This window comes from Propithecus coquereli, unplaced genomic scaffold, assembly GCF_000956105.1.
Source record: "Propithecus coquereli isolate 6110/MARCELLA unplaced genomic scaffold, Pcoq_1.0 Scaffold496, whole genome shotgun sequence".
In the NCBI taxonomy this organism is placed as follows: domain Eukaryota; kingdom Metazoa; phylum Chordata; class Mammalia; order Primates; family Indriidae; genus Propithecus; species Propithecus coquereli.
The window spans coordinates 1,374,309-1,401,038 of NW_012150796.1; the positions used below are offsets into that span (position 1 = coordinate 1,374,309).

Here is a 26,730-nt window from a genome sequence, read left to right on the forward strand (position 1 = left end):
GAATCTTGAGTTGTTCCAGAATATAGATTTGAAATTTCAGCAGAAAACAAACTTCATTTAAGAAATGAACTGTGTCCCTCTGTGTCCCCGTAGCACGCTGCACATAAAGTGCATCTTCATGCTTACAGGAACATTGCATTTGCCGGGGAGTCTGTTCCTCACTGAAATCTGAACACCTGCAGCACAGAGACCTGCCTTTCACCTCTGCGTCCCCAGCACCCAGCGTAGTACCTGGAACTTACCAATTTTTGTCTCATGATTTTATAACTGTAAAATTCTATACCTAGGAATGAAATTCTTTTCTCCTCTTCTTCCTTCTTTTTGGTTTATCTTCCACTTATTCCTGTCTTTCTCCTTTCTAAACAACTTCTCCCCCTTTCTGTCTCAGCTCCTCAGCATCCCTCAGCTTGCTTTCCATGCCTCCCACCGTCTGCTGCTGGTCTTCTCTTGCGGCTCTTAACTTTTTTAGGAGGTCTGTCACAGACCCTTTGATAAAGCTATGAAGAAGGTTATCTCCCCAGAAAAATACACACAATGAACACAACATTTTTCATGTTCTTTCAGAGGTTAAGAATGCAGAATATCGAGACTTTGAGCTCCTTGAGGACAAAAACTAGGCTTTTCTCAACCTTATATCCACAATATCTTAGTTTATATTTATTTTTTATCTATAAATCAGAGATCCATCAAACATACAAACCTGAAACAATCATGATGTGCCTTTCCCCTTTTAAAAAAATTTTTCTTTTATTTCAGCCTATTACAGGCGTACAAATGTTTAGGTTACATAAATTGCCTTTGCCCTGCCCGAGTCAGAGCTTCGAGCGTGTCCATCTCCCAGATGGTGCGCACCGCACCCATTAGGTGTGAATAGACCCATCCCCTCCTCCCCCGTCCCATCTGCCCGACACCCGATGAATGTTATCACTATATGTGCACATAAGTGTTGATCAGTTAATACCAACTTGATGGTGAGTACATGTGGTGCTTGTTTTTCCATTCTTGGGATACTTCACTTAGTAGAATGGGTTCCAGCTCTATCCAGGATAATACAAGAGTTGCTAGATCACCGTTGTTTTTTTGTGGCTGAGTAGAACTCCATGGTATACATATAGCACATTTTATTAATCCACTCATGTATTGATGGGCACTTGGGTTGTTTCCACATCTTTGCAATTGTCAATTGTGCTGCTATAAACATTCGAATACAGATGTCTTTATTATAGAATGTCTTTTGTTCCTTTGGGTAGATGCTCAGTCAAGGGATTGCTGGATCAAATGGTAATTCTACTTGTATCTCTTTAAGGTATCTCCGTATTGCTTTCTACAGAGGTTGTACTAGTTTGCAGTCCCACCAGCAGTCCTGAGTGTTCCTATCTCTCCACATCCATGCCAACATTTATTGTTTTGGGACTTTTTGATAAAGGCCATTCTCACTGGAGATAAGTGATATCTCATTGTGGTTTTGATTTGCATTTCCCTGATGATTAGAGATGTTGAACATTTTTTCATACGTTTATTGGCCATTATTCTGTCTTCTCTTGAAGTTTCTGTTCATGTCCTTTGCCTATTTTTTGATAGGGTTGTTTGATTTTTTCTTACTGATTTTCCTGAGTTCTATATAGATGCTAGTTATCAGCCCTTTATCAGATGTGTAACATGGGAATATTTTCTCCCATTCTGTAGGTTGTCTGTTTGCTCTGATGATAGTTTCCTTGGCTGTGCAGAAGCTTTTAAATTTGATCAGGTCCCATTTATTTATTTTTGTTGTTGCTGTGATTGCCTTTGGGGATCTTCTTCATAAATTCTTTGCCTGGGCCAATATCTATAGGAGTTTTTCCAACATTTTCTTCTAGAATTCTCAGAGTTTCATGCCTAAGGTTTAAGTCTGTTATCCACTGTGAGTTGATTTTTGTGAGAGGTGAAAGGTGTGGATCCTGTTTCAGTCTTCTATATGTGGCCATCCAATTTTCCACCATTTATTGAATAAGGATTCTTTTCCCCAGTGTATGTTTTTGTCTGCTTTGTCAAAGATTAGATGGCTATATGAGGATGGTTTTATATCTGGGTTCTCAGTTGTGTTTCATTGGTCTATATCTCTGTTCTTGTGCCAGTACCATGATGTTTCAGTTACTGTAGCCTTGTAGTATAGCTTGAAGTCTGGTAAATTGATGCCTCTGAAGAATGCTTTTGCTATACGAGGTCTTCTCTGGTTCCATATGAAGTGTAGAATTATTTCTTCTAGATCTGTGAAAAATGATGTTGGTATTTTAATAGGAATTGCATTGAATCTGTATATCACTTTGGGTAGTATAGACATTTTAACAATGTCAATTCTGCCGACCCATGAGCATGGTATGGTTTTCCACCTGTTGACGTCCTCTGCTATTTCCTTCCTCAGTGTTTCGTAGTTCTCCCTGTAGAGGTCTTTCACCTCCTTAGTTAAATATATTCCTAGGTATTTTATTTTCAAACCCACAGCCAACATCATAGTGAATGGGGAAAAATTGAAAGCATTCCTACTTAGAACTGGAACCAGACAAGGTTGCCCTCTATCACCGCTTCTATTCAACATAGTGCTGGAAGTCCTGGCCAGAGTAATCAGACAAGAGAAGGAAATCAAGGGCATCCAAATGGGGACAGAAGAGGTCAAACTATCACTCTTTGCTGACAATATGATCTTATATCTAGTAAACCCCAAAGATTCTGCCATGAGACTACTGGAATTGATAAACAAATTCAGCCAAGTCTCAGGTTGCAAAATCAATGTACAGAAATAAGTAGCATTCCTATATGCCAACAACAGTCAAACTGGGAACCAAATCAAAGACTCAATACCCTTCACAATAGCAACAAAGAAAATAAAATTCTAGGAATATATTTAGTTTATGTTTATTGCATGTATTTGAGTGAGCCCACTCCCCACATGTGTGCTTATTAACAAAGAAAAACTGTTGTCAGATATTTCTAGACTGGAGCTGTCCTTTATGATAGACACTAGGCACATGTGGTTACTAAGCACTTGAAATGCGGATCGTCCAAATTGAGATGTACCAATTGTAAAATACAGAACTTCACAGACTTAGGACAGTACAAACAAAAGAATATAAAATACGTTATTAATATTTTTATATTCATTACAGGCCAAAATGATAGTATCTTAGATATATCGAGTTAAAATATATTATTAAAATTAATTTCACCTTTTTTTGGTTACTTTTTTAAAAGTAATACTGGAAAATTTAAAAGTATAACATGTAGAAGGTTGGTATCCAGGTTAATTCATTAGTGTGAGTTCATAAAAACAGTTTTTGTTTTTTTTAATTTCATGGACCTAGTGAACTAAAGATCACATAGATCACTGCCCTCCACTTGCGTGGCACTGCCTCTTGCTTCTTCCCCGGTACCCAAACTTCCTGAGAACAAATGGGAAGAATTGAGTTTGTGTTTAATGATACATGTAGATTTTTCTCTACTGTCGTAAGTGCTTAGAACAAAAGTAGACTTGACTTGAGTTATTTTCACTGATGGAAAGGAAGCTGCAGAATGACTAATGTAAATTGGAGGATACACTGTTTTCTCTGCCAGGTTTTGGTTCTTGGATTTTGGAACAGGTGTGGCTGCTGTTGAAAGAAACAGCAGAGTCATACTCTGCATATTTGACACGTGAGCAGCTGGAGAATTGCTCAGTGTCCTGCCGCCAGGATAATGGATATGGGATCCATCAAGCATCAGACTTTTCCTCTCCGATCCAGAATCTGATGCAGAAATGAGCTTGATGTCTTTGCTTTTGCTTACTTTCTGGCTTAGGGCAGAAATAATGTTTTGGCTTAGAGACTTTTCTACTGAACTGTGACATAACAGGATAAGAATAATTGTGTCGAAAATAGCCTCACGATGCCCTTTTTGGCATTATGAGTTCCAGAGTTAAGTTTGCTGTGGATCATTGAAAATAATTATATCAATCAGAGGTCGACTGTCTTTGATCAGTGCTGACTTCTTTCCTTTTGGCCCCTCCAGTGCCTTAGAGTGACGGTCAGTGCCCACCAGCTCCTGTCTTGTCGGGGTGAGGTGAGTGCTGCTATAGCAGCCTGAGGCTGGCAGTGAGGGTGGGATCTCAGACCAGCAGCCAGCAGTTTTTGTAAACAACAGGAGGGCACTGTACCGATAATGATGGGCTCTCACGCCAAAGAAAACCAGCACGTTTGTGCATTTGGCATGCGTACCGCTGATGGACGGTGCTGTGCCAGGGCGGGGCTGTGTTTTAGGGACCTGTGTTGGGGGACACCTGCCTGCAACGAGAGTCAAGGAGTGTTTTTAAGCCCCTGAAGCTCAGACCTGGGATTTGGGAGATGAGTAGAATAAATTCTTCTGAAGTCCAAACTGACATACAATATTTGTAAATTAGGAAAACAAACAGCACTGAGAAGATCTGCAGGAGAACAGCCAAGTGGTTAACATGGAAGACATGTTACAGAGGCGTCGGAGGGAAGCAGATCCAGGGTTGGTTTGAGCCATTGGATTCCCCCATGTCTGTTCACCCATCTGTTTACAAAAAGGGAGGGAGGGAATGACATCTCCCAGAGCTGTTTGGAGATTCGATTGATGTTTGTAAAGTGTTTCGATACCTTTCATAGAGTCCAATAAGAGCAAAACATGTCATAAGAACCTAAACATCTAAAGCAAACTAGCCCGAACCATCTTGAGTAGATACTAGCAGTTCTGTGTCTTTGTCGTAAGTTTGACTTATTAAGAATGTTTATATTTTTGAGAGAAAGTTTCGTGTTCTGATTTTCCTTTAAGTATCAGCCATATACTTGAGGTCTTTAACATTAGCTGGAGCTTCGACATGATTCGTAGATGGTCTGTCACCTATAGAGGACAGTTTTTCTGGCCAAGCAGTTAAATGCACTTCAAAATACTTGTTGCCAAGGACAATGCCTTTTGCAAATACTTGAGATGTTTGTTCTCAGTTGTGATTTATTAGTGAACCTATGTCCTCAAAGTAACTCCTTGGGAGGTGCGGAAGACAAAGCCAGAAATTAAGCAAATGAAGTTACTTCATCGTACATAAAGAAAAGGCTTTTATTTAAGTGTATGTATCGATAGACTTATTCGTATGTATATTCCATGCCTGTTAATTTCACACAGTACCACATCTAGTGAGACTGTTTAAATAATCAGACAGAATGTCCTTTTACTCTGCTTTTCCTTGAGAGGAGCACACAACACTGCCACCTTGCTGCCAAAGTTTGGTCTGATCCGAATGTGCTTGAAAATCAACTGAATGCCTGTTGTGGAAAGAGCTTACTCTTTCTCTTTGTCAGTACTTGCAAAAACAACTTAAAAGAAGTTAGCATCATTGGACTGGATTCAGTAATTAGCGTGATCACGATGCTGTGTATTGTTCCCCAGGGCACGCCCCTTGGCCAGACTTCCCATGAAGAGGACACCAGTGTTGTCCTAGTGAATAAGCCCCGGCACACACGATGCCAGGCAGCGTGTTCCTGCCTGCCGCTCGGCTGCAGTTAATTTTAGCCAGGGTTAGATCTGTGAGTTGTAAGACTGTTTACCCAAGTAGAAGTTAGTAAGCTGAAAAGTGACTTCTCGGCCTAATGTGATAGGATATCTATTTTAGACCTCGGATTGGGTTTGTGACCGGGAGAGCAGTCTTCTGGAGAATTGTGGCTCAGTTTTCTTTGAAACTGCTTGTAAGTACTGGGTAAATTTTTAAGACTTCTCTTTGTCCTTTTCTCCTTAAATCTTCCTAACGTTACCATCATAGTAAGTTTTTATCTCTTGGGAAAATGCAAACGTTGTGGTTGGTGCTTTAGAGAAATCTAAAAATGGTGGCAAAATATTTTTCTTTAAATGTATCCTTCTACAAGAAACTGTCTTACTCAGTTTTCCCAAGAGAAAATATTTGATTCTTACTTTTGCAAAAGCAATCTGTAGATAATTACTCATTTCATCTGTTAAAATATTTGATGAATGGATATGGTTCCTATAAATACAGAAACATTAGATTTCGATTGTGTCATTGAGCTTTATTTTCTATGGTAACCTAACTCTTGAGAAAAAAATGTTAAAAGTGAATTCCTGTTTTACCCTGCACTGCAAGTTTATGATGTAGAAATAATGGAGTGTCAAATGTGATTTTGTTGAATATACAGAAGGAAAGCTTTCATTTTTTTTAAGGAGTCTTTTGTACTTAAAAATAGACACATACATTCCTAAAGAGAAGTACTTAAAAAAATTAATTTAGGAGCAAGGTTTCAGAGAGTAATTTAAAGCATCCTCTGGAAGACTGAGTTAGTTATCAAAATTAAGCAAAGGCCCTGAAATTCTCTAATCTTAACTGCTTTTAATCTAGCAAGTTATTGCCAATTTAAGTTTAGGCTGAAGAAATATTTAAAATTACATCTGAATCACCTTGCTTAGTGAGAAACGTGTTTTCAGAATGGACTGACTTTAAGCCAGACAGATTGTCGGAATTTCTTTGTCAATTAGCACATAAATTATATCAGCTCTAGGAATACTGATTTTAATGGACACTCTACTAGGTGGTGTAGTAGCTGCTTACCAGGTACCCACGTCTGTCATCTGTGTCACCAGGGAGGGACGCAGGCCCTCAATCAGTATCATGAATGCCATTTTCCCATTTGAAAAGCTTTATTTAAAGACTTCTTTATTATGTATTGTCTGATTTTAAATACAAATGACATAAGATGCCAACCATGAGGGAAATGTTTCAGTGGTACATTTAGTAGGAAAAGAATGTAAGAAGGGAACATAGAACTGAGTTCTTGGCCTATTTTTAGAAAGAAACCTTTTTTTTCAACTTAGTTTCTCACTGAGTGGAGGAGAAATTTGCTGTCCAGATTAATTATAACAGAAAAGTCTCTAATGTTATTTTCAGCAGTAAAAGAGATTTTGTTCCAGTAATGCTTCATAATACCTACTTTTATCCAAAGAGTCTAACAGTTCTTTTTCTTACTTTTAATTGTTAATAAGGCACCTTGAGAACCTCAGTGGAGTGTTTTTAAAGGTATCCTGTCATTGGATGTTAGTTTTCAAGCTAATATTCACTTGATCAATTGTAGTTTTTAGGCCTACCAAGAGAGAAGCTGATTAGAATTCATCCATTTTTTAATTTAACAGAAAGAAGTTTTTGTAGGTTTTTCTACTCCTAGGAAGTGTGTGTTTTATGACAAGTCTTTAAAATGCTCGTAAACACTTTCAGAATGTTCCTTCTCATGATTTATGTGCTGTGAGAGAGCGTTACAGGTGCATGAAAGGGGAGACAGTCTGATCGCGCAGTGTCTGTGCTGGAATGCCCGGCCCTGGGGCTGGGGCTCTCGCACTGCTTCCCTCCCGCGTGCCTGCCCCAGCGATGTGGCTGGGCTTCCCCGTGAGCGCAGGCTCCGCCACCTGGGCGTGACCTTGGGTGTGGCAAATCCAAATAAGCTCAACTCACGGGGTTGCAAATGGGGTGCCCAGGTGCTGAGACCCACGGGCAGCCTTGTGACCTGCAGGAAGAGTCCAGGAGCTGTGCCCACCTGCGCCCTCCATTGGTGTCACCCTCACTGCAGGTAACTGCGCACATCTGGCTCAAGTCCCGTTTGAGCCACGATGTCTGGCTGCCTGTCCTCGCACCCTACGCCTCTTAAAATAGATGTATGAACCCAGAGGCTCTGACAGAATGGCCGCCGATCGCGGCAGATCTATTTTAACGTTGCTTTACTCCTAGAAAATAGCTTTCTGCTCGGAGGCTTTGAGAGATTTTTTGGGGAAACAGAGAGGACTTTTTCCTTGGGGTCCCCCTCATTCGCATGACGTTTAACGGGTAACTGGTCTGCATGGCTACGTGGGAACTACATTATATGACAGGTTGCTTTTTGGTTTGGAGCTGAATGCTCTGTAATCACATCCCTGGAATATTCTCTTTCAAAAGGAAATTTTGTAGGAAGAGGCTTTGTTATATTGAGTTTCAACTTTTTTAATGAAAATGAAAACAGCAGTGAGCAGAGGGACGCCTTGGGCTTCGCCCGGCTCGTGCACACGTATCTGGTGCTGGGAACGCTGACTTCTGGGGAAGCGCCGGGACTGCGGTTACTGCTTGGTGTGTGTTAAGCACCCAGAGCACACAGCGCACAAAGAAGGCGCAGTCCCCGCTCTCAGAGCACTCACGTGCTGCAATTAAGCAGGACACAGAAGCTGGCCCCCGACACTCGTACATAAACAGGCAGAAGAAAGAATATGAATTAGCCTGGTGCAGTGGTGCGCGTCTGTAGTCCCAGCTACCTGGGAGGCTGAGGCAGGAGGATCGCTTGAGCCCAGGAGTTTGAAGTCACAGTGAGCTAGGCTGATGCCACGGCACTCCAACCCAGGCAACAGAGCAAGACCCTGGCTCAAAAAAAAAAAAAAAAATAGTGAAAATGAAGGAAAGGGAAATGAGATGATGGAGTGGGGTGGTCCAGGGAACTTTAGCGTTCAGTTCACCTGGGCTCTTGCCAAAGAGGATCGGAACAGATGGCTGTGCCACCCAGGCTGCTGTGTCCCTTCCCTTCCGGCAGCTGACGAGTGATGGGACAAGTGGGAAGACTGACCCCAAGAGCCCAAGAGCCCTGTCCTCCTGCAAAGGGAAGAAGGTCGTGTAGTTTCACTTGGACCTGAAACTGTTACCACGTAGATAGAAAGCTCAGTAAATATAAAAAGCATCTTTCTCCATAAAATGATATTTAGATAGAAATCTGAATTTGAGGTCCAGATTTTCTCTTCCCTCCTAAACTGACTTGCAGTTGAGCAAGTTACTCAACCCTGCACTGGTTTAGGCTGTTGAGTGAGCTGTGAAACTAGTTAGAGAAATGCCTTGGGCTTCTCAGAAGAAAGGCATCGCGAAGGTCTTGTAAGCGTTGCTGCGGTCGCGGAGGGGCGGAGAACGAGAAGCAGAGGCGCCGCAGACTCACTCTGTGAGTCACCCTTCCCCTCGTGCCCAGCCTGAGTCTCTGACTGGTCCATGGCTCCACGACTAAAAGGGGCTTGGAGAGGGCTCAACAAAGAGCTTCAAAAAATAATTAAGGGTTTGAAAATGATGCCTATAATAAAAGGGTAGGGAAAACTTTTATTATTGAGCCTGGAAGAGGGAAAAGTAAGCAGGGACCCTTGAGTTGTTATCAAGGATGTGTGTGCCCCAGTGCCAAAGGGCGATGACCACCTAGTACCTGTTTCCATTGGGAACACGCGGGGTAGGTCTGGCAAGGGTTAGGTTGGAACAGTGGTGCTCACAGCGTAGTCCCTGTACCGTCAGCAGCACCTGGTAACGTGGTAAATGCAGATCCCCCGGCCCCGCCCAAGACCTGCTGATTCAGAAACCCTGGGGGCAGGTCTGGCGTCCGCCTGTGTTTAACAAGCCTCCCAGGTGACTCTGATGCACACTGGAGTTTGAGGACCACTGGATGAGATTTAAGAAGGGTATTATAAAATGGGGAATTTGGATGCTGGCAAATGTAAGCTTTTTTCCTGAAGTCATCTAAAACCGGGTCTGTATTTGTAGTGTTTTCAGTGTTAATCTCTGACGTCGGGAGATAAATGACCCCTCTCAACGTCCCTTCCAGCCCTGACTTTGCTCTGATTCCCTTTTGTTACTTGGAGAAGATTAATGATTAACCAGAAGAATTTTGCAATTACCTTTCTGAACTCAGTAGTTAAGACAGTATTCATTTCAAATGAAAATCACATGAGATAATATGTGAGTGACAATATTGTGTTATCAGATATATCCTACTTTATTTTATCACAGTGTTACTGAATAGGCTCTCTTCTCCCTGTTTGACGTCTCAGAGCCACCCGAAAGGAAGTTTGGGCAGAGGTAGTAGGTAGTCAAAACAGAAGGGTGTTGAGCGGTGGGTTGACGTCAGCCCACGAGCACTGACATCTCTGGACCACTGGCTGGATCCGCCACTGTCTTCACGAAGCCGTTCAGAAGACAGGAGTCTGTGGGGAAAGTTCGACTCTAACCATTTCCCCAGCTCTGTCACTTCCACAGGAGAAGCGCTGGTGGGTGAGCTGGCACACCTCCTGCAGGAACGTCATTCCTCACCGCTGCCTGGGGAGTGCCACCGGAGCCCCTAGGAGTAGGGCGACACACAGGGACCCGACGAGCATCCATGCACAGAGTGCGGGTCTCCGCCAGACGTGCAGCGGAGGGACATGTTTGACCTCGGACATTTTTGTATCTGCAGCAAATAGCTCAGAGGTCCACATAGGAGGCCCTTAATACAAATAAGTTCTCATCGTTCAGTTGAAATGGCCGCGGCCACGAGTGCCGTACCCGCCCCCCGTATCTAGAGTAAGGGAGGTGGTGGTCTTACCCTTCCAGAGTCAGAGTCCTGACCCATCTGCCCGCTCCCTGTCCCAACCCCACTGATTCTTTTTTGCTTTTCTTTTTTCCCAGACAGGGTCTCACTTTGTCGCCCAGGCTGGAGTGCAGTGGTGTGATCATAGCTCACCACAGCCTTGAACTCCTGGGCTCAAGGGGTCCTCCTGCGTCAGCCTCCTGAGTAGCTGGGACTGTAGACGTCTGCCACCATGCCCAGCTAATTTTTCTTATTTTTTGTGGAGACGAGGTCTCGCTATGTTGACGAGGCTGGTCTCAAACTCCTGGCCTCAAGCAAACCTCTCACCTTGGCCTCCCCAAGTGCTGGGACTACAGGGTGAACCCTCACTTTTTTGCACATAATATAAATGCATTTTAATTTACTTATGTCTTTGCCCTTTTGTGTATTTTCCTTTGTGCTTTTGCTTGACAGAACTTCCTTGGGTTGAAAACACAAACTTCTGAGAGTGTGTCCGTTTATTACACTCTGTGTGGCATTCAGTACAATACTTTTTGTGACCGTCATGAAGAAAGGGCCCTCTGAGGACGTTTTGCCAGTGCTATTTAAAAAGTGTCACTCAAGTAGCACACTGCTGTGTCCATAAAAGGCACGCCCTGCCTTAGTCAGGGAATTGTGGCCCTTGTGCTTCAGCACTTGAAAACGGGATCAGTAGACTCTGGCTTTTGTAGGTCTGGTTAATTCCATGTTTGCAAAGCATTCAGAACTCCTTGAAGTGAGAAAAGACAGGTGAGGGCAGCTGGGCCAGCACTCGGGCTGGCCTCGCGATGGGACACGGAGGGATAGGGGTAGCAAGTGCACGCGCTGATGTCGCTGTTCAATCTTTTGACCTTGTTATGGTTGAAAAAACTGACCTCTCCCACATTCAGCTTGTGATGTTACTTTCTCCATGTGTCTATTTTCAGAATAATGAGGCCCAGTGAGCACGGCGGTTGCACACAGATAACACAGACGTGTCTCACCATCCAGAGGGCCTGGGTAGCTGATTGTAACACCCTGAAGGAGCCTCTGAATATAAATGGTTTCTTTGAAACCAGTCAACTCTCAGTAACTATGTATCCGATAGGGAAAATTCTAAGTGTTCGATTTGGTGCTTCATAATAGCAGCCCAGAGGCTATTTTCATTTCTGTACAAAGAGAAACTACTAAATAGTCTTTCTTTTTTGGTATTTCTTCCTTGGAAAAATAATGTTTCTAAAATGAGTCCATAGCTAGTTCATAAGCATGCTATTAAAAATAAGAGTGGTGAAGAGGTAAACTGTGTCTCATTAAGGTTGTTCACACAAAAAAAATTAAACTTGAAGACAAAGGTGAGAAAACCCCTTCTTATTATTAGACTGTGTAAGAATTACTGATCAAGTAATTCAATAAAACATCCCCAGAAACAACCTAATAAGGTACTGATTAAAGTAATTTGTGGGGTTGCCATAGAGTACAACACTATGCAGCCATTTAAAATGATGATGTCAGATGTATATTGACTAAAACCAGCAGGTTACAAAATATTGTGCATTTATGGCCCCGTTTCTGTGAAGGGGGGGCTAGGTGTGTATGTGAAAAAAGAGTGCCGGGCACCCAGCGCGAGCAGCCGTTGTGTCTAGGATATGAGCTCATGTGGATCCCCCGTCTTTGATTACCTGCCTGCATGTTAAAATTTTTCTTCAATGAGCATAGATTACTTATGTCATAATGAACAACTTTCTTTTTAAAAGAGAACTGTTTTAATTCATTTTCATGTTTATATTTTACTTCCTTCAGCAGTGGCCTCTCAGTGGCTCATATAAGTAGTGCCTAAGCCAACGGATAAAACTAGTATACCAGAATATTAGCTATGGTTATTCTGGATGGGTGCAGTGGCTCACACCTGTCATCTTAGCACTTTGGGAGGCCAAGGTAGGAGGATCGCTTGAGGACAGGAGTTCAAGACCAGCCTGGCAACATAGCAAGATCTTGTCTCCACAACAAATAGAAAAATTAGCCGGGCTTGGTGGCCATGCCTGCAGTCCCAGCTACTCAAGAGGCTGAGGCAGGAGGATCACTTGAGCCCAGGAGTTTGAGGTTGCAGTGAGCTATGATCGTGCCGCTGCACTCCAGCCCAGGTGACAGAGTGAGACGCTGTCTCAAAAAAACAACAACAAAAAACTATGGTTATTTTGCTATAGTGGGCTAGGAACATTTTTCCTTGTTTTACTTTCTACCTTTCTGTATTTACCAAATTTTTTATGTAAGCACATATTATTTTTATAATAGAAAAATGTGACTTATTTTTAAGCCAGAGACTTGGGATCATGGCTCTTGGGAAAAGGCCCACACGAACTGATGCGTGGCGGTTCTTGGTAAAGGTTAATTCTGTTAATTCTGCAATGTTAGAGGTATTCAGCAAGCGTGCGCTTCCACTGCTGCACTGGATCTTCAGTGAACTCTAATCTGATCTCACATTGGCCAGGATCTCAGATTCAGTATTGTTTGGAGAGCAAAGGAAGGGAGCTGGGGAATTCAGCATATTTTTAAGTAATACTTTGAAAGAAAAAAACAACATGTCTGTTGTGATTATCTATTTAAATTTCGTAGGGGACCATAGTTCAAGACCTTAAGTTCAGAGTAGTGATGGTTGAGACCTCAGATTATATTTTGAGTGACAGTGACAAGGGGTGATGGAAAGAACAAGTCACCTAGCTAGTGTTTCCAAAGCATTTCTCTTTGTAGTGTCAGAGTGTATCTCACCAGTGTTTACTAACATGGTAGCACTTTAAGAGAGCACTGGCTCCCTCAGTTATTTCTGCCAAATGCCGCTGGGGTGTCCTTACGGCCTTAATCAGAAGGTTATTTTGGGTGACTGTTTTGGTGCTTGTGGCAGCTGATTTAAGAAAATCCTGAGCAGAAGCAACAGCCCTCCTTCCAACCTGCCTTGTGCGGTGACACGTGAGAACAAGGACTTGTGATGCTCATGTCAGGGGTCTCTCTTTGAAATATGGTCCTAAGCCTGAGCCTGGAGTGAAGTGGAATCTGTCACCAGGTTTCCTTTGGGCACAGATTTAGACTGAGTCTGAATTGAATCCACTGTCAACAGGACAAATACCTTGAACTCAGTTTAAAACCAAAGTGGCTTCACAGACTCACGTGCCGCCTTGTTGTGGCCAAGCCCACGGTCGGTCCGGAGCCTTTGTGACTCGTGGAAGTGTTTCCTGGAATATGTGGGACTCAGAAAGCTGGCTTTTCAAGTTTCCTTCTTGCCATTCTCCATGCGTACAAGGAGCGCTCTGCTTTCATCCTCGCCTTTGTTTATCGTCCTGTTTCTCCCGCAGTCGGCGGGAGGAGCAGCGTGCGATCCCTGGCTGCGCCATTGCCTCCTCAAGGAAGGCGCCCACGTGGGGCTGCGTCTGCATTTTCTCGGGGAGAAGGAAGGGGTGCGGGCGAACCCTCTAACTCGAGCAGTCAGCAGTCCCCGCGTCCCAGTGGCCTGGCGCTCGCGGCCAGGCTGAGCGCGCCCTGTGAGCACGGATGTAGGTGGTGGCGTCCGGGTGGAATGCGCTGGTGGTTAAAACTGAATTCTTTGTAAGTTGAATGGTTCAATGTAAGAAAGAAAACATCTTTTTACCTCTTGAAAAGGGATAGAGCAGATAAATATTTTCTGAGGCTATAGACTAAGCTAGACAAGGCAGGAAAACCGTCTGGTGGCCCTCAAGAGAAAGAGGGTGGCTTTTGCAAGAGGAAGAAGAGAATGGATCTCAGTTTAAAGATTTGGATCGAGTTTATTTTCTTCTTCTTTTTTTTTTGTACGCTCATTTTTTTTTTTTTTTTTTGAGACAGAGTCTCACTCTGTTGCCCAGGCTAGAGTGCCGTGGTGTCAGCCTAGCTCACAGCAACCTCAAACTCCTGGGCTCAGGTGATCCTCCTGCCTCAGCCTCCCAAGTAGCTGGGACTACAGGCATGTGCCACCATGCCCGACTAATTTTTTCTATATATTTTTAGTTGTGTGATTAATTTCTTTCTCTTTTTAGTAGAGATAGGGGTCTTGCTCTTGCTCAGGCTGGTCTCGAACTCCTGAGCTCAAACAATCTGCCTGCCTCGGCCTCCCAGAGAGCTAGGATTACAGGCGTGAGCCACCGCGCCCGGCCTGTACATTCATTTTTTGTTTTGTTTGTTTTTACCTTTGCCCTGAAGACTACAAGCAGAAGTAAGGTCTGAAGCAGTTAACATAGGGAGGTCATTAGGAGTTATAAAGCCTCGTCTGTCATAAAGGTTTTAAAAAGAAAGGGTGACTGCCTTAGCCCTGACCTGAAACGAAAGTGGCAGCTGGCGCAGGACGAGGGAACCGCTGAGCTGCTCTGTCACTCCCTGCCTCGCAGCTGTGGCTGTGCGGAGCGCAGCGTCCCCGGGGCCTTGGAGGGCAGCACGCCGGCCATGCGCCTCTGTCTGTCAGGCCTGGTTTTTGCCATCTCTGCTTTCGTTTACATTTGCTTGTTTTTTTCCCTGATCCTTCAAGTCATAGCGTCTTCAGGCCCTTTGAGGCATGTCAGTAACAATTAAATAAATCCAGAATTTTTACTTGAAGAAAAATGACTCAAAGCCTAACAACCTAGAAGAAACTTCTTCTGATCAGGTATAAAAATTTGACATTATCATGCTAACCGTTATGTATTAGAATGATAATTTTTTAAAGCTTTACTTTATATTGTGTTCTAAGAGGAAATGATCATCACCAGGCAATGGTATAATAAGAAAATATTTCATTTTCTGTTTCCCCACTAAATATTAAGTAGTGAACTTCTAAGAACTCAAAAGATCACAGTGGATGCAGCTAGCAAAGAGCAGTACAGGTGTACAAGTATCTTTTTCTAAATGCAAATCCTGGTCACTTTTTTAAAAACTTACACAGAGTAAAATTCACTTTTTCCAGTGTACAGTTTTGTGAGTTTTTACACATGCACAGATTTTTATGATCACCAGCACAGACAGGACACGGAATAATTCCAGCTCCCCAAAGAATACTCTGTGCTGCCCCTGTGTATTCAGACCCTCCCTCAGCCCCTCACTCCCTGAGCTATGGAGCAGCCTCCAAGCCACACACACATCCGTGGTAAAGGTCAGATTTAACTGGCTAAGGGAGTTTAAATACAACCTTTGACCAAAAGGTGGCTTGTGCTGTCTCACAGGTGAGCCCTAGCAAGTCAGGCTAAAATACAAAAACAAAGGAAAAAAATCTGAGCAGGGATAGCAGCGGCTGCACACCGTAGGGAAAGCAGACTTCACAGAATTAGTTCAGCCAGGCCGGGAGTGGTGGCAGTGCCTGTGGTCCCAGCTGCTCGGGAGGCAGAGGCAGGAGGATCAGTTGAGCCCCGGAGTTTGACGACACAGTGAGCTATGATGACGCCACGGCACTCTACCCAGGGCAATGGAGTGCGACTGTCTTGAAAAAAAACGAAAAAGAAAAAGAATTCATTTAGCCAAATACCTGGTCAGATAACAAACCTGGGGAGTAGGAGAGTCAGTAAGCAGAGTTGTTACAATTTATATCTAAAAGGCCCAGTTTTCAACATAAACATCAGGAGACACATAAAGAACCTGGACAGTGTGAAACCCCTACAGGGCAGGCACTGGGGACTGCTTTTGAGGGGCCAGATATTGGACTTGGCAGCCAAAGACTTCAAAGTGGCCGTTGTAAATATGCTCAAAGACTAAAGGAAACCATGCTAAAGAATGAAAAGAAAGTGTGTTGGCAGACTCATCGAATGCAGAACGTACATAAAGAGAAACTATTAAAAAGAACCAAATGGAGATATGACACCAAAAGCATAGGCAGCAAAAGTAAAAATATGGGATGACATCAAAATTTAAAATTTATGTACATGGAAGGACACAACGGAATGAAAAGACAACCTACGGAATGGGAGAAAATATTTACACATCATGTATCTGATAAGGGGTTAGTATCTAGAATATATAAATAACTCCTATAACTCAACAACAAAAACGAAATAACCAAATTAAAACATGAGCAAAGGACTTGAATAGACATTTCTCCAAAGAAGATATACAGATGGCCAACAAGCATGTGAAAACATGCTCAACATCACTAATGATTAGGAAAACGAAGATCAAAACCACAACGAGATAGCACCTCACACCCATTAGGATGGCTGCTAAAAGAAAGGAAACCAATAGAAAATAACAAGTGTTGGCAAGGATGTAGAAAATTTGCAACACTTGTCCATTATTATTAGTGGGAATCTTGAGCGGCGAGGTTGCTGTGGAAAAGACTAGGACAGTTCTTTGAAAAATTAAATCTAAAATTACCATACAATCTAGCAATTCCACTTCTGAGTATATACCCAAAAGAATTGAACATGTGATCTCAAAGAGATATTTGTATACCCATTTTCATAGCATTATTCCCAATAGCCAAAAGGTGCCAGCAACCCAAGTTTGGATAGGTACATTCATCGACAGACGAATGTATAAACAAAATGTGGCACATACATGCAGTGGAGTGTTATGCAGTCATAAAAAGGAAGGAGATTCTGGCACGTGCTGTGACACGGATGAACCTGCAAAACTGTGCCAAGTGAAATAAGCAATCGCAAAATGCCAAATACCGTAGGATTCCACTCTCTTGAGGTACGTAGGTAGTGAGGCTCACAGACACGGAAAACAGAATGGTGGTTGCCAGGGATTGGGGTGGGGGTGGGGAGTTACTCTTTTACGGGTACAGAGTTTCAGTTTTGCAAATGAAAAGAGTTCTACGAACAGTGGCGGTGATGGCAGAACCACATGCGAATGTACCTAATACCACTGAACTGTACACTTACGCAATGATAAGATGGTAAATTTTATGTATTTTACCACATTTAAAAAATTTTTTTTACGAAAAAGAAAATTCTGTAGTTGAAAACTATAATAACCAAGGTAAAAACTCACTAGAAGGGTTCAACAGTGAATCTGAGCTGGCAGAAGAAAGATCGAGCAAACCCGAAGGCAGAGCGATAGAGGCTGAAGAACAGAAAGAGAAGAGAATGAAGAGAAATGAACAGACCACGAGAAACGTGGGCACTGGCCAGTGCTCCACCTGGAGCACCAGAAGGAGAGACAAAGGGGCAGAAAAAATAATTTAAATATTTAGAAGAGTTAATAGCCATTTTAAATATTTTTTAAAAATTTTAACTTCCCCAATTTGATGAAAAACACTAATCTACACATCCAAGAAGCTTCACAAACTCCAGTTAGGATAAATGCAAAGAGATCCATGCCCAGACATAGCACAGTCACAAGTTTGAAAGCTGCGAGTGAGAAGGGTCGCCGCGCGGTGACCTCCAGCAGGGCCCGGGGCCTGGCGAAGCGCTGAATCCTTTGTCCGGCAAAGCGGTCTTTCCAAAGTGAAGGCAAGAAATGCATTTCCGAGTAAATAATGACTGAGAATCCATTGCTAACAGACCCGCCTTGCCAGAAACGCTGGAGAGTTCTTGTAGCTGAAAGAAAGCGACCCAGACTGCGATCTGAACCCCTGCCGGCGCACACACGTGAGCCCGGTCCAGGTGACCCGGAGGTGACGGTAAGAGACGGTGGGATCACACACTTCCTGTTCTTTCTTAGCACATTTAGAAGGTCCCGAAAGAACAGCTTGTATCTGGCTGCTTTCTCGTTAGCAGATGAAAGCTCATCGGAGCACCTCCTAGCTCCGAGTCAGAAAACTCTAAAGGAAAAACTGCGGTGAGCAGAGCTAACACCTTGCCCGAGAGGGGTCACCTTGATCATGCCTGAGGGATTGAGCGCCAGGAACACTCTGAGAGTAAGGACATGATTTTCAAAGAAATCTTATAAACGGTCTTATCTCTTTTATATTTTTTAACTGCTATTCCCGTGGTTCTTTGAAGACATATCAAGCAAATGCTTATGGTTTCTTAATTGAGCAAAAAGATTTCAATTTCAGTAGTCTCCGTGGATGATGGGTAGAACTGCTAAATCGCCACCTGACTACCAATCACATGAACAATTTTGTGAATTTATTGCCCTGTTTAGTCTGTTGACACTGCTGATTTGGCAAGTTATTGGAGGAGTTGAATCAGGTTTCCAGACTTTTCAGGAAGCATTTCAGAGGCTCCAACAGCCTCTGCTACGGAGCAAAGAGGAAGAGGCTGCTGAACCAATTTACCAATCATCTGTCCTCGCCTGCTTTTTCTGCTGCCTAGAACTATTGCTTAAGAATCTCTGGAATGAGAACAAGAAATAGGGGGCTGTAAGCTGAGAGTGGAAAATAGTTAAGATAATAATCTTCATTTACCCACTCTTCTATTTATATTAACGTTGCATTAATAGAACATGAAGTAGTATCCGCAAAGTTTCATGAGCACCATCCATATTGTTATTGAGCCTCCAATATAATCAGAACAAAATTCACAAATAAATATGTAAGAACCGTATCTATTTTCATACATGGTTCCATTTTAAACTGTGGCTGAAAGGAAAGTATTTCCCTAATATAGCTCTTGGAACTTAGCCAAACAGCCCAACACTTGAGGGCACAGAATGGGAACAAGTGATCCTAGGTTTGACATTTGGTAGAAGTTTCATGTGTTAAGTGACTTGTTCATGAAAATTAAGCTATTTTTGGTTATGAGTAAAAAAATACCTAGACCGTCTGGGGTGAATTCGTCTGTAGTGCATACAGAAAGGGAGAAAGGGGGAGATGTTTAGGAGCCTTTTCTATCTCAGGGTGGGAACAAATGTACAGAGCTCAGCCGTTCTTGTCCCTGTTTTCCAGCAGTTTCGTGCCCCAAACACTCCAGCAAGGTGGCAGATGTGCTTTACCAATCTCTACTGCAGCTGATTCTGCATTTCCAATGGGAGCTGATTTCACTGTGCAGCAACCCACTGAGTTATAAATTTTTTCTTCCTATCCAAATAGTCTTTCTTATTACATGAAAGACTGTTTCCTTATGCTCCATCCTTAAATTAGACAAAGAGTGGCTGACATGTATTTCCTTATAATAACCTTTTCATGGGTGCATTGAATTATAAATTTAAAATGAAAATAATAAATAAAATCTGTTTTACAATCACCCCTCATTCAGGTTCCATCCACACATCTTCAAGAGATGGTGCTTACACTTCCCGGAGGCAGTCTTTCAATTTTTAAAAAATATTTTCCACCTTCTAAATCTTCTCTTCTTCAGGCCAAATCACCCTACCTCCTCTAACTTTATCTCATTTTAATTACTTTTGGTGTTCATTTCTTTCTTCCTTAAAAATATATTTAATAGATTTATATAATGCCTTCCCAGAGAGCAAGAGGTGGTGTGGAAAACATCTAAATAACACAAAAGCTTTATGAGCTGGAAAGAAATTTAAATGTCAGAATGAGAAAAATGCAGGAGGGAGAGTGAATGTAGCAGGAACGAGGCCCAGAGAGGAAAAGGGATCTGGCAGGGCCAAGCCTGAGAGTCTGCAGTAGAAACTTCAGGCAGAGGATGGAAATAAGTTTGTTCACGTGCCCCGAATTCATGAAGGCCGTCGGCTGCACTGCTCAAGAAAGGGTCAGAGATTCCTGCCCCCACCCACAGGGCCAGCCGTGGCTCGTCGTTCCAGGCTGGGCCGTTCTTCCTGCTGCTGTGGTCTCTGGCTGATGTGGAATGATGGAGTCGGACAGGACGGGGAGGCGTCATCTGATCTTGCACATTTCCGAGCACGAAGGCTCTGCAGTGTTCTTAGGAATCCACTGTCTCGGCTCCTGTCCTCCCTCCCGCCCCCGCAGAGGCCAGGACCACAAGGAATCTGAGCTCCCAGAAGAGGCCCTAGTATCATCAAGGAAGCCCCACAAATGTCAAACCCGAGCGTCGCTTCTGAGTGCCGTCGTGGTGCTCTCGTTTGCACCTCCTGCCCGCGTGCCGACTGATGGTAACTGGAGGCTGCATTTAGGGACGCGCTATTTAAGCTTCATTTTATTTATGATGGTCACATCTTCAGAATGACCAAGATTGGACTGGATCACTTCTAAACGTCTCTTCAAACTCTAATGTTCTGTGATTCTGTAATTCTGTCAACCACAACAGAAATAAAAGAGTGATTATAGGTTTCTTCTTGTATTAACCCCAAAGACTATTCCAGTAAAAAGAGGCCAGCAAAACACTGGCACCTTCAGGACACTGTTTTATTCAGTTCAGCACTGGTAGCCAGACCTCAGGAAGAGGAGGAAGATGAATAAGAACCGCAGAGGAGGAAGGACCAGCGTGACTGAGGGTGGCCTTCGGAGCCCTGCTAACTGGAGTATAGTAGGAGACGCCAAACCGCGCAGAGACGTTTTTACGTCTCTGATACCAGATACCAGAACAAAAGGATATTCCTGACGATGAAAAACAAAGATAAATTAAAGTAATGTAAGCTGTGTGTCACATCTTATATTGTAGGTTGTGAGCCTGAGGAAAAACTGCCTGAGAGGCCTGGGCTGAAAACACAAATAGATTCGTGGTCAATTTATTTTTTTTATTAAAGAAAACTAAGCAAATTTTGGCAGTACATGCTAGCTTTTTTAAAAATGTACTTTGTAGTGTTTTGAAGGGTCTTCCGTTGATAAAAGCGGTCACTGCACATGGCAGAAAATTTTGGATAATGTCAAAAATGTGTAATGAGCACCCAGAGAGCCCCTGCTAGCCTCAGGCAGGTTCCTTACGGCTGGCGCCAGTGCGCTGGCGCGTGGTTGCGACCGTACGCGCGTGTCACTGTGCACGCCGATTTTTCACTGAGGATTGCTACATTCTAGCGCCATGAAAAACTCTCAAGTTAGTCATTTTAGTGACTACATTATATTTCATCTGGAGAAGTTGCCAGTTCTTCAGCCATTCCCTTGTCTGGGAACATTTAGCTGGTTTCCCCTTTTTCATGATCAGAATAAATGACACTACAGTAAGCATCTTTGTACATCAATATTTGCCCACATTTCAAAGTGTTTGATTATCTTCTCAAAGTCTTCAGATGAACGTCATCGAGAACACCCACACCCCACCTGAGCACCTTTTATTCAAAAGAGGGTCCTGGGTGTCGTGCGTCTGGCGCGTTTGCAAGAACCATTTCCTATAAGAAAGGAAGTGCTGGTTTTAGAACTGCTCACACCATCCCTAACTGCACTTACAGGAGGTGACACTGCAGAACGTTACGTTACAGGTGGCAGTACAGAACTGACTTGAGAGCAGGCGATGGCGCTGCAGGTCAGAGTGACCCTGTTGTGCTGGCTTGCTTCCATCGAACTTTCTCTGATTGACTTCTGGGAAGCTCTTGGTCGATGAGGTACCCACAAGTCCAAATTTAAGTATCTTCAATCTCTGGTCCCCTATAGGAGCAATTTTCCATTGAAACGTTTATATTTGCCCAAAACTTAAATGCTAATGAATGGGTTTCCACCGCTCAGATCCCATAGGGGCCGTGCTGAAGACTGGCCTCTGTGGGAAAGCCTGGCCCTTCTCGTCCCCGTGGATTCGAAGAGCGGCCCGCGGTCTGGCCCAGCCACGGCCTCTTTCCTCTGGCCCTTGGGGTGCTGCGTCTCGCGCCCTTTCTGTGGGACTTCGTATTCGCAGTGCCGAGTCAGCGCCTGCTGACGGATCTGTGTGCGTTTGCTCCTCGCTTCTTGATGCCATCCTTTGAAGTGTGGTGCAAGGACCTGGCCGAGCCCGTGCTTGACGGGGCGATCTGGCCAGGTTTACTGTGTCTCCATGGAAGGTTCCCTTTTTCATTGAATAAGAGAATGATTTTCTCTTTGTTTTCTTGACTGTGTAATTTATGTAACATCCTAGGGGACTTGGTGGAGATTGGAGCCAACGTTTGCAATCTAGACAGGGAGAAATTTCAAAAGTGAATATGACCTTCTATCAATATGACCAGTATTGTTTCCTGATCAGTACAGCAGTTGTAAGTGCACAGTTTCATGAGTTCTGACAAACACAAACAGTAGCATAACCGCCACCACACTCAAGATACAGAGCGAGGAGCTTCCCGTATGGGCACATGCTTTCATTTCTCCTGCGTAAGTACATCTCAGATCGGGACTGCTGGGTCAGGCGGTGGGCGTGCACTTAGCTTTATAAGAAACTGCCAAACTGTTTTCCAAAGTGGCTTTGTCATTTCGAGTGACTTTTGTTCATAGCTCCTTTTAGTGTTTCTTTTCTCTACCTCCTCACCTCCCTTAAAAATGTCCCTGTCCCTCATGATGTGTGTCATTCTTTAACCAGAGACAAGGCCAGAGTCTGTGCATTGAGGAAGAAGCGCAGGACTAGAGGGGGTGGACCAGGTGTACCCACATGACCACTAAGGAGGGAGGAGCACAGGACTGAGAGATCCTTCTAGAAGGATTTTGGAACCTCAAGTTTTTCTTCTTCCAGCGACTACAGTGACACCAATAACTTCAAGTTGCTTGAGGCTGACCACAACTTTCAAAACACTTCTACATAATTAGATTTGATCCTCGCAATAACTCCGTGGACTGGTGTGCCGTCACTGTCTCCATTTTGTAGATGATGAAACTGGATTCAGAAAGTGTGCGTGGGTTTCGCAAGGTCAACTGCTAGACGGCAGGAGAACTGGAACTGGGCCTCCCGTTTCCTGACCACTGCTCCTGGGCTTTACCTGCTGATAACGATTGTAGTGACCCCGGATTGACCCCAGGTGCTGAGCTAGGGCTGTGCTCTCATTACCCGGTTTGCATGTAACCAACGGCTCTGGACCGCGAGTCACTCAGGTGGCTTGCCTGGAAATGCGTAGCAGTGGCTGGCTGGACTGGACCCAGGGCCTCCGACCGCAGGTCCTGTGCTCCCGCACCTCTCCACGTGGAGAAACAAATGTTCCCTTTTTACCTACAGAGAGAAATGGAGAAGCTGGCACTTTCTCCTCGACCAGATGCCTAGTGGACTTAGGCCGGTCAGGTTAGGGTGTGGGTGTGAAGGACAAAAGCCACACTGAAGCACCGAGACCCAGTTGTGGACATCAGTTAGTTATCTGCGATTGTCTGGGCAGGAGAGGGGTCTCTGGGCTGACGTGGTGCTGAGGTAGCACTGAGATGATGGGCAGCCTCCCTGAGCAACATGGGGCTGGCGCCTCCACCCACCGTTGGCTGTCTGGGCAGCGTGTCCGAAAGCCAGCCTGTGGTCACTCCCCATCCTAGGATCAAAAAGCAAAATTAAAAACAACAAAAAAGAGGGGAAAAAAGCCTTCAGTTATATTTTAGTCCAGTTCCACACGCCGCTCTGCCCGCCTGTACAAACCATCACCCGGTCCTGTCGGGCTTTACCGCTGAGATACCTCTTAAATCACTTCACTCCGCGCCGGCCCCCGCCAGCACGCCGGACCAGACGCCGCGGCTCGTGGCTGCACCTCGCATCTCTCCACGCTCTTTGCCTTCTGCCCGCCTGTTCCCCACGCTGCAGCCAGAGCGATCTTTTGAAAATGCCAAGTGTGATTGCGCCAGCACCCTCCCTGATTAAACCCCTTCAGTGGCATCCCCCTGTCCACGTGGTGGCCACAGTCTTTAACGTGACGCACCTGACCTCCCTCGCCCCTGCCTGCCTCCCGCCTCCTCCCTCCTTCCCGCCGTGGCAGCGCCGGGACCAAGCGGCCTCCCCGAGCAGGGCCGACTCCCGCTGCCGCTCAGTCTCATGGAGGCCTGTGCTGCCCTCAGACCGGCTCACGCCACGTCTGTGCTCTCATGACGCTGCGTGACGCCCTGTCTCCGTCCCGCACAGCACTGGTCACCAGGGTATAGTCATGCGTGTGTGTTTACTTGGTTAGTGTCTGTTTTCCTTCACTGTCCTGTAGGCCCCATGCGCCAGGCCCACATCCGTTTTTGTTCATCACTGAATTTCTCGTGGCTGCCACGAAGAAGGTTCTTGATATTTGCTGCATATTGCCCCGATCTGCCCTATTGGCAAGCTAGCCTACAAAAGAAGATTTCATCAATAATTTGTTCATATTTTAAGATAGATAATATTGGCCCAAAACGTTTTTTATTTTGATTCTCACGTATAGTGTATCTGTCTTTTTTTTTTTTTTTTACTTTCTTTAGAGACAGGGTCTTGCCTGTTTCCCTGGCTGGAGTGCAGTGGTGTCATCGTAGCTCACAGCAGCCTCGAACTCCTGGGCTCTAGGGGTCCTCCTGCCTCAGCCTCCTGAGTAGCTGGGACTACAGGCGCCACCACACCTGCCTAACTTTTCTGTTTTTTGTAGAGATGGGATCTCGCTTTGTTGGCCAGGCTGGTCTCAAACTCCTGGTTTCAAGTGATCCTCCCACCTCAGCCTCCCAAAGCTCTGGGATTACAGGTGTGAACCACTGCACCTGTCTCCATCATATTAATAAAGTACTCTTTTGGTGGAATCTTGTCTTTTGCCTTTAGAGTAGTCTTTTCGTTTATCTCACTTGGGATGTGAATCTCCAGAATCGCATAGGCCGAAAATCTTGGAAAACGGCAAGATCCATCAGCGTGTAGTTGCTGTTTCATTGTGTACCTGTGGCTTGCAGACATGCATGGTGCTCAGTGTATGTTTGGTGATTTGTTTATTACATATTCTTTTCATTTGAAAAGCGTGTAACCACAGCATACAATTTTGAGAGGAAAGGAAAAAAGCCTACCACTCAAACTCAATCTCTGTTATGATTTTGGCATATTACCTTTTTGTCATTTTTAACATTGCCATAATCACAGTGTACATAAAATTTTGTGTACCGGTTTTTTCCCCTAAATAAACTCATGGTTGATGGGTCAAAGCATTATATTGTATATGGCATGGTATTTATTCAGTGCAGTTCAATAAGCATTTACGAAGAAACAGACTGTGCTAGGCACCATTCTGTACGCTAATACCATTCAAAGAAAATACACAGATTTCATCCCTTAGCTATCCAATAATAGAATACCATAGTTTTGGAGCTTTTAGTGACATTTTTATTCACGGATATATTTTGTGGCATCTCCTCTTCGTCCCAAAAGGTGTGGGGGGAGGGGCTGCTCTTTACCACGTCAAGGGAGGCCTCCCTTGATGGTGACATTTGACCTAAGTGGAGGGAAGAAGGGGCCGCGCGGCTGTCGGGGAAGATTCTTCCTGGCAGAGTCGTCCCAGGCACAGAAGCCCTGAGGTTAGAGCGTGCTTGGTGTGGTCAAGGAATAGGAGCCAGTGACGCGGCGCAGAACGAGGGGAGGTGGGTGGGTAGGAGCCGACGCCAGTGAGCTGGAGTCTTTGTCACCCTCTGAATGAGTGACTTTGCACTGGAGCTGGTAACTTCTTCCAGACACATGTGCGACGTGCTCATGAGGGCTTGTTCCTCACGTGGAAGTGTGCGGGACGGTCCCTGGCCACACCTGTGGTGTCACAGTCAGATCTGGTTGTCGCCGTTCCAGGAAACCAGGCACATTCCACATGCTTGAAAGACTGTGTAACCTAAATTTCTCATTTCTTTATCTTTTACTCATTTGAGGCAGTTGTTCCTCTCTGAAAGTAACAACCAAATGTTTTTCAAATTGCATAAAATACTTAACCTAGTGAGACTTACTATCTATCTACCAGTCTATAATTACTAAGCATGCTTCAACCTCTGCTAATTCTAGAAACCAGGTTTTTTTTTGTTTTTTTTTCTGCTGGGGGACGGTTTTCCTAATTACAATCTGTCCGGGATTGCTTTATGGTAGATCTATCCCATGCCAAAGTCAGATCCCATTAGCAGGCTTAAAACATTCATTTCAGAAAGAACAAACTGTTACAGGTTGCTTAAGGTAACTGATGTCTTTTGTTTTCTTTCTGTTATAGGAGGAGACATCACAGCTTTCCCAGGTTGGGAGGAAAAATATGGAATGTGTTTTACCGCTGACTGAACACAACCAAATGAACTGTACTGACAGTAGTTTGAAAACCAGCAGTTAGCAGTTTGTTCAGGCTCTAACGTTGTCCAGCACTTTCCAGAGCAAACTCACTGTTTACAAGAACTCTCAGCCTTACAAAGTTTAAAACCTCAAGCTTTGTTTATTTAAAATATTTCAGCAAAAGAAAAGTACCTGGAACCCACTTTCTAAAATGGCCATGGATGAGTATTTGTGGATGGTCATCTTAGGCTTTATCATAGCTTTTATCCTGGCATTTTCTGTTGGAGCGAATGATGTTGCCAACTCGTTCGGCACAGCCGTGGGCTCTGGCGTGGTGACCTTGAGGCAGGCATGCATCTTGGCTTCGGTATTTGAGACCACTGGCTCCGTGTTATTGGGGGCCAAAGTAGGAGAGACCATTCGAAAAGGCATTATTGACGTGAACCTGTACAACGAGACGGTGGAGACCCTCATGGCGGGGGAAGTCAGCGCCATGGTCGGTA

General features: G+C 44.3%; 1 protein-coding gene across 1 annotated transcript in view; it reads left to right on the forward strand.

Annotated features, from left to right (window-relative positions):
• The window catches only part of SLC20A2 (solute carrier family 20 (phosphate transporter), member 2), a 95,654-nt gene that overhangs the window by 30,530 nt on the left and 38,394 nt on the right, over nucleotides 1–26,730 (forward strand). The window contains exon 8 of the mRNA XM_012655979.1: nucleotides 26,175–26,727. Within this exon, the coding sequence (XP_012511433.1) occupies nucleotides 26,439–26,727 (289 nt within the window). The 5' untranslated portion in view covers nucleotides 26,175–26,438. The remainder of the gene's footprint in view (nucleotides 1–26,174; nucleotides 26,728–26,730) is intronic.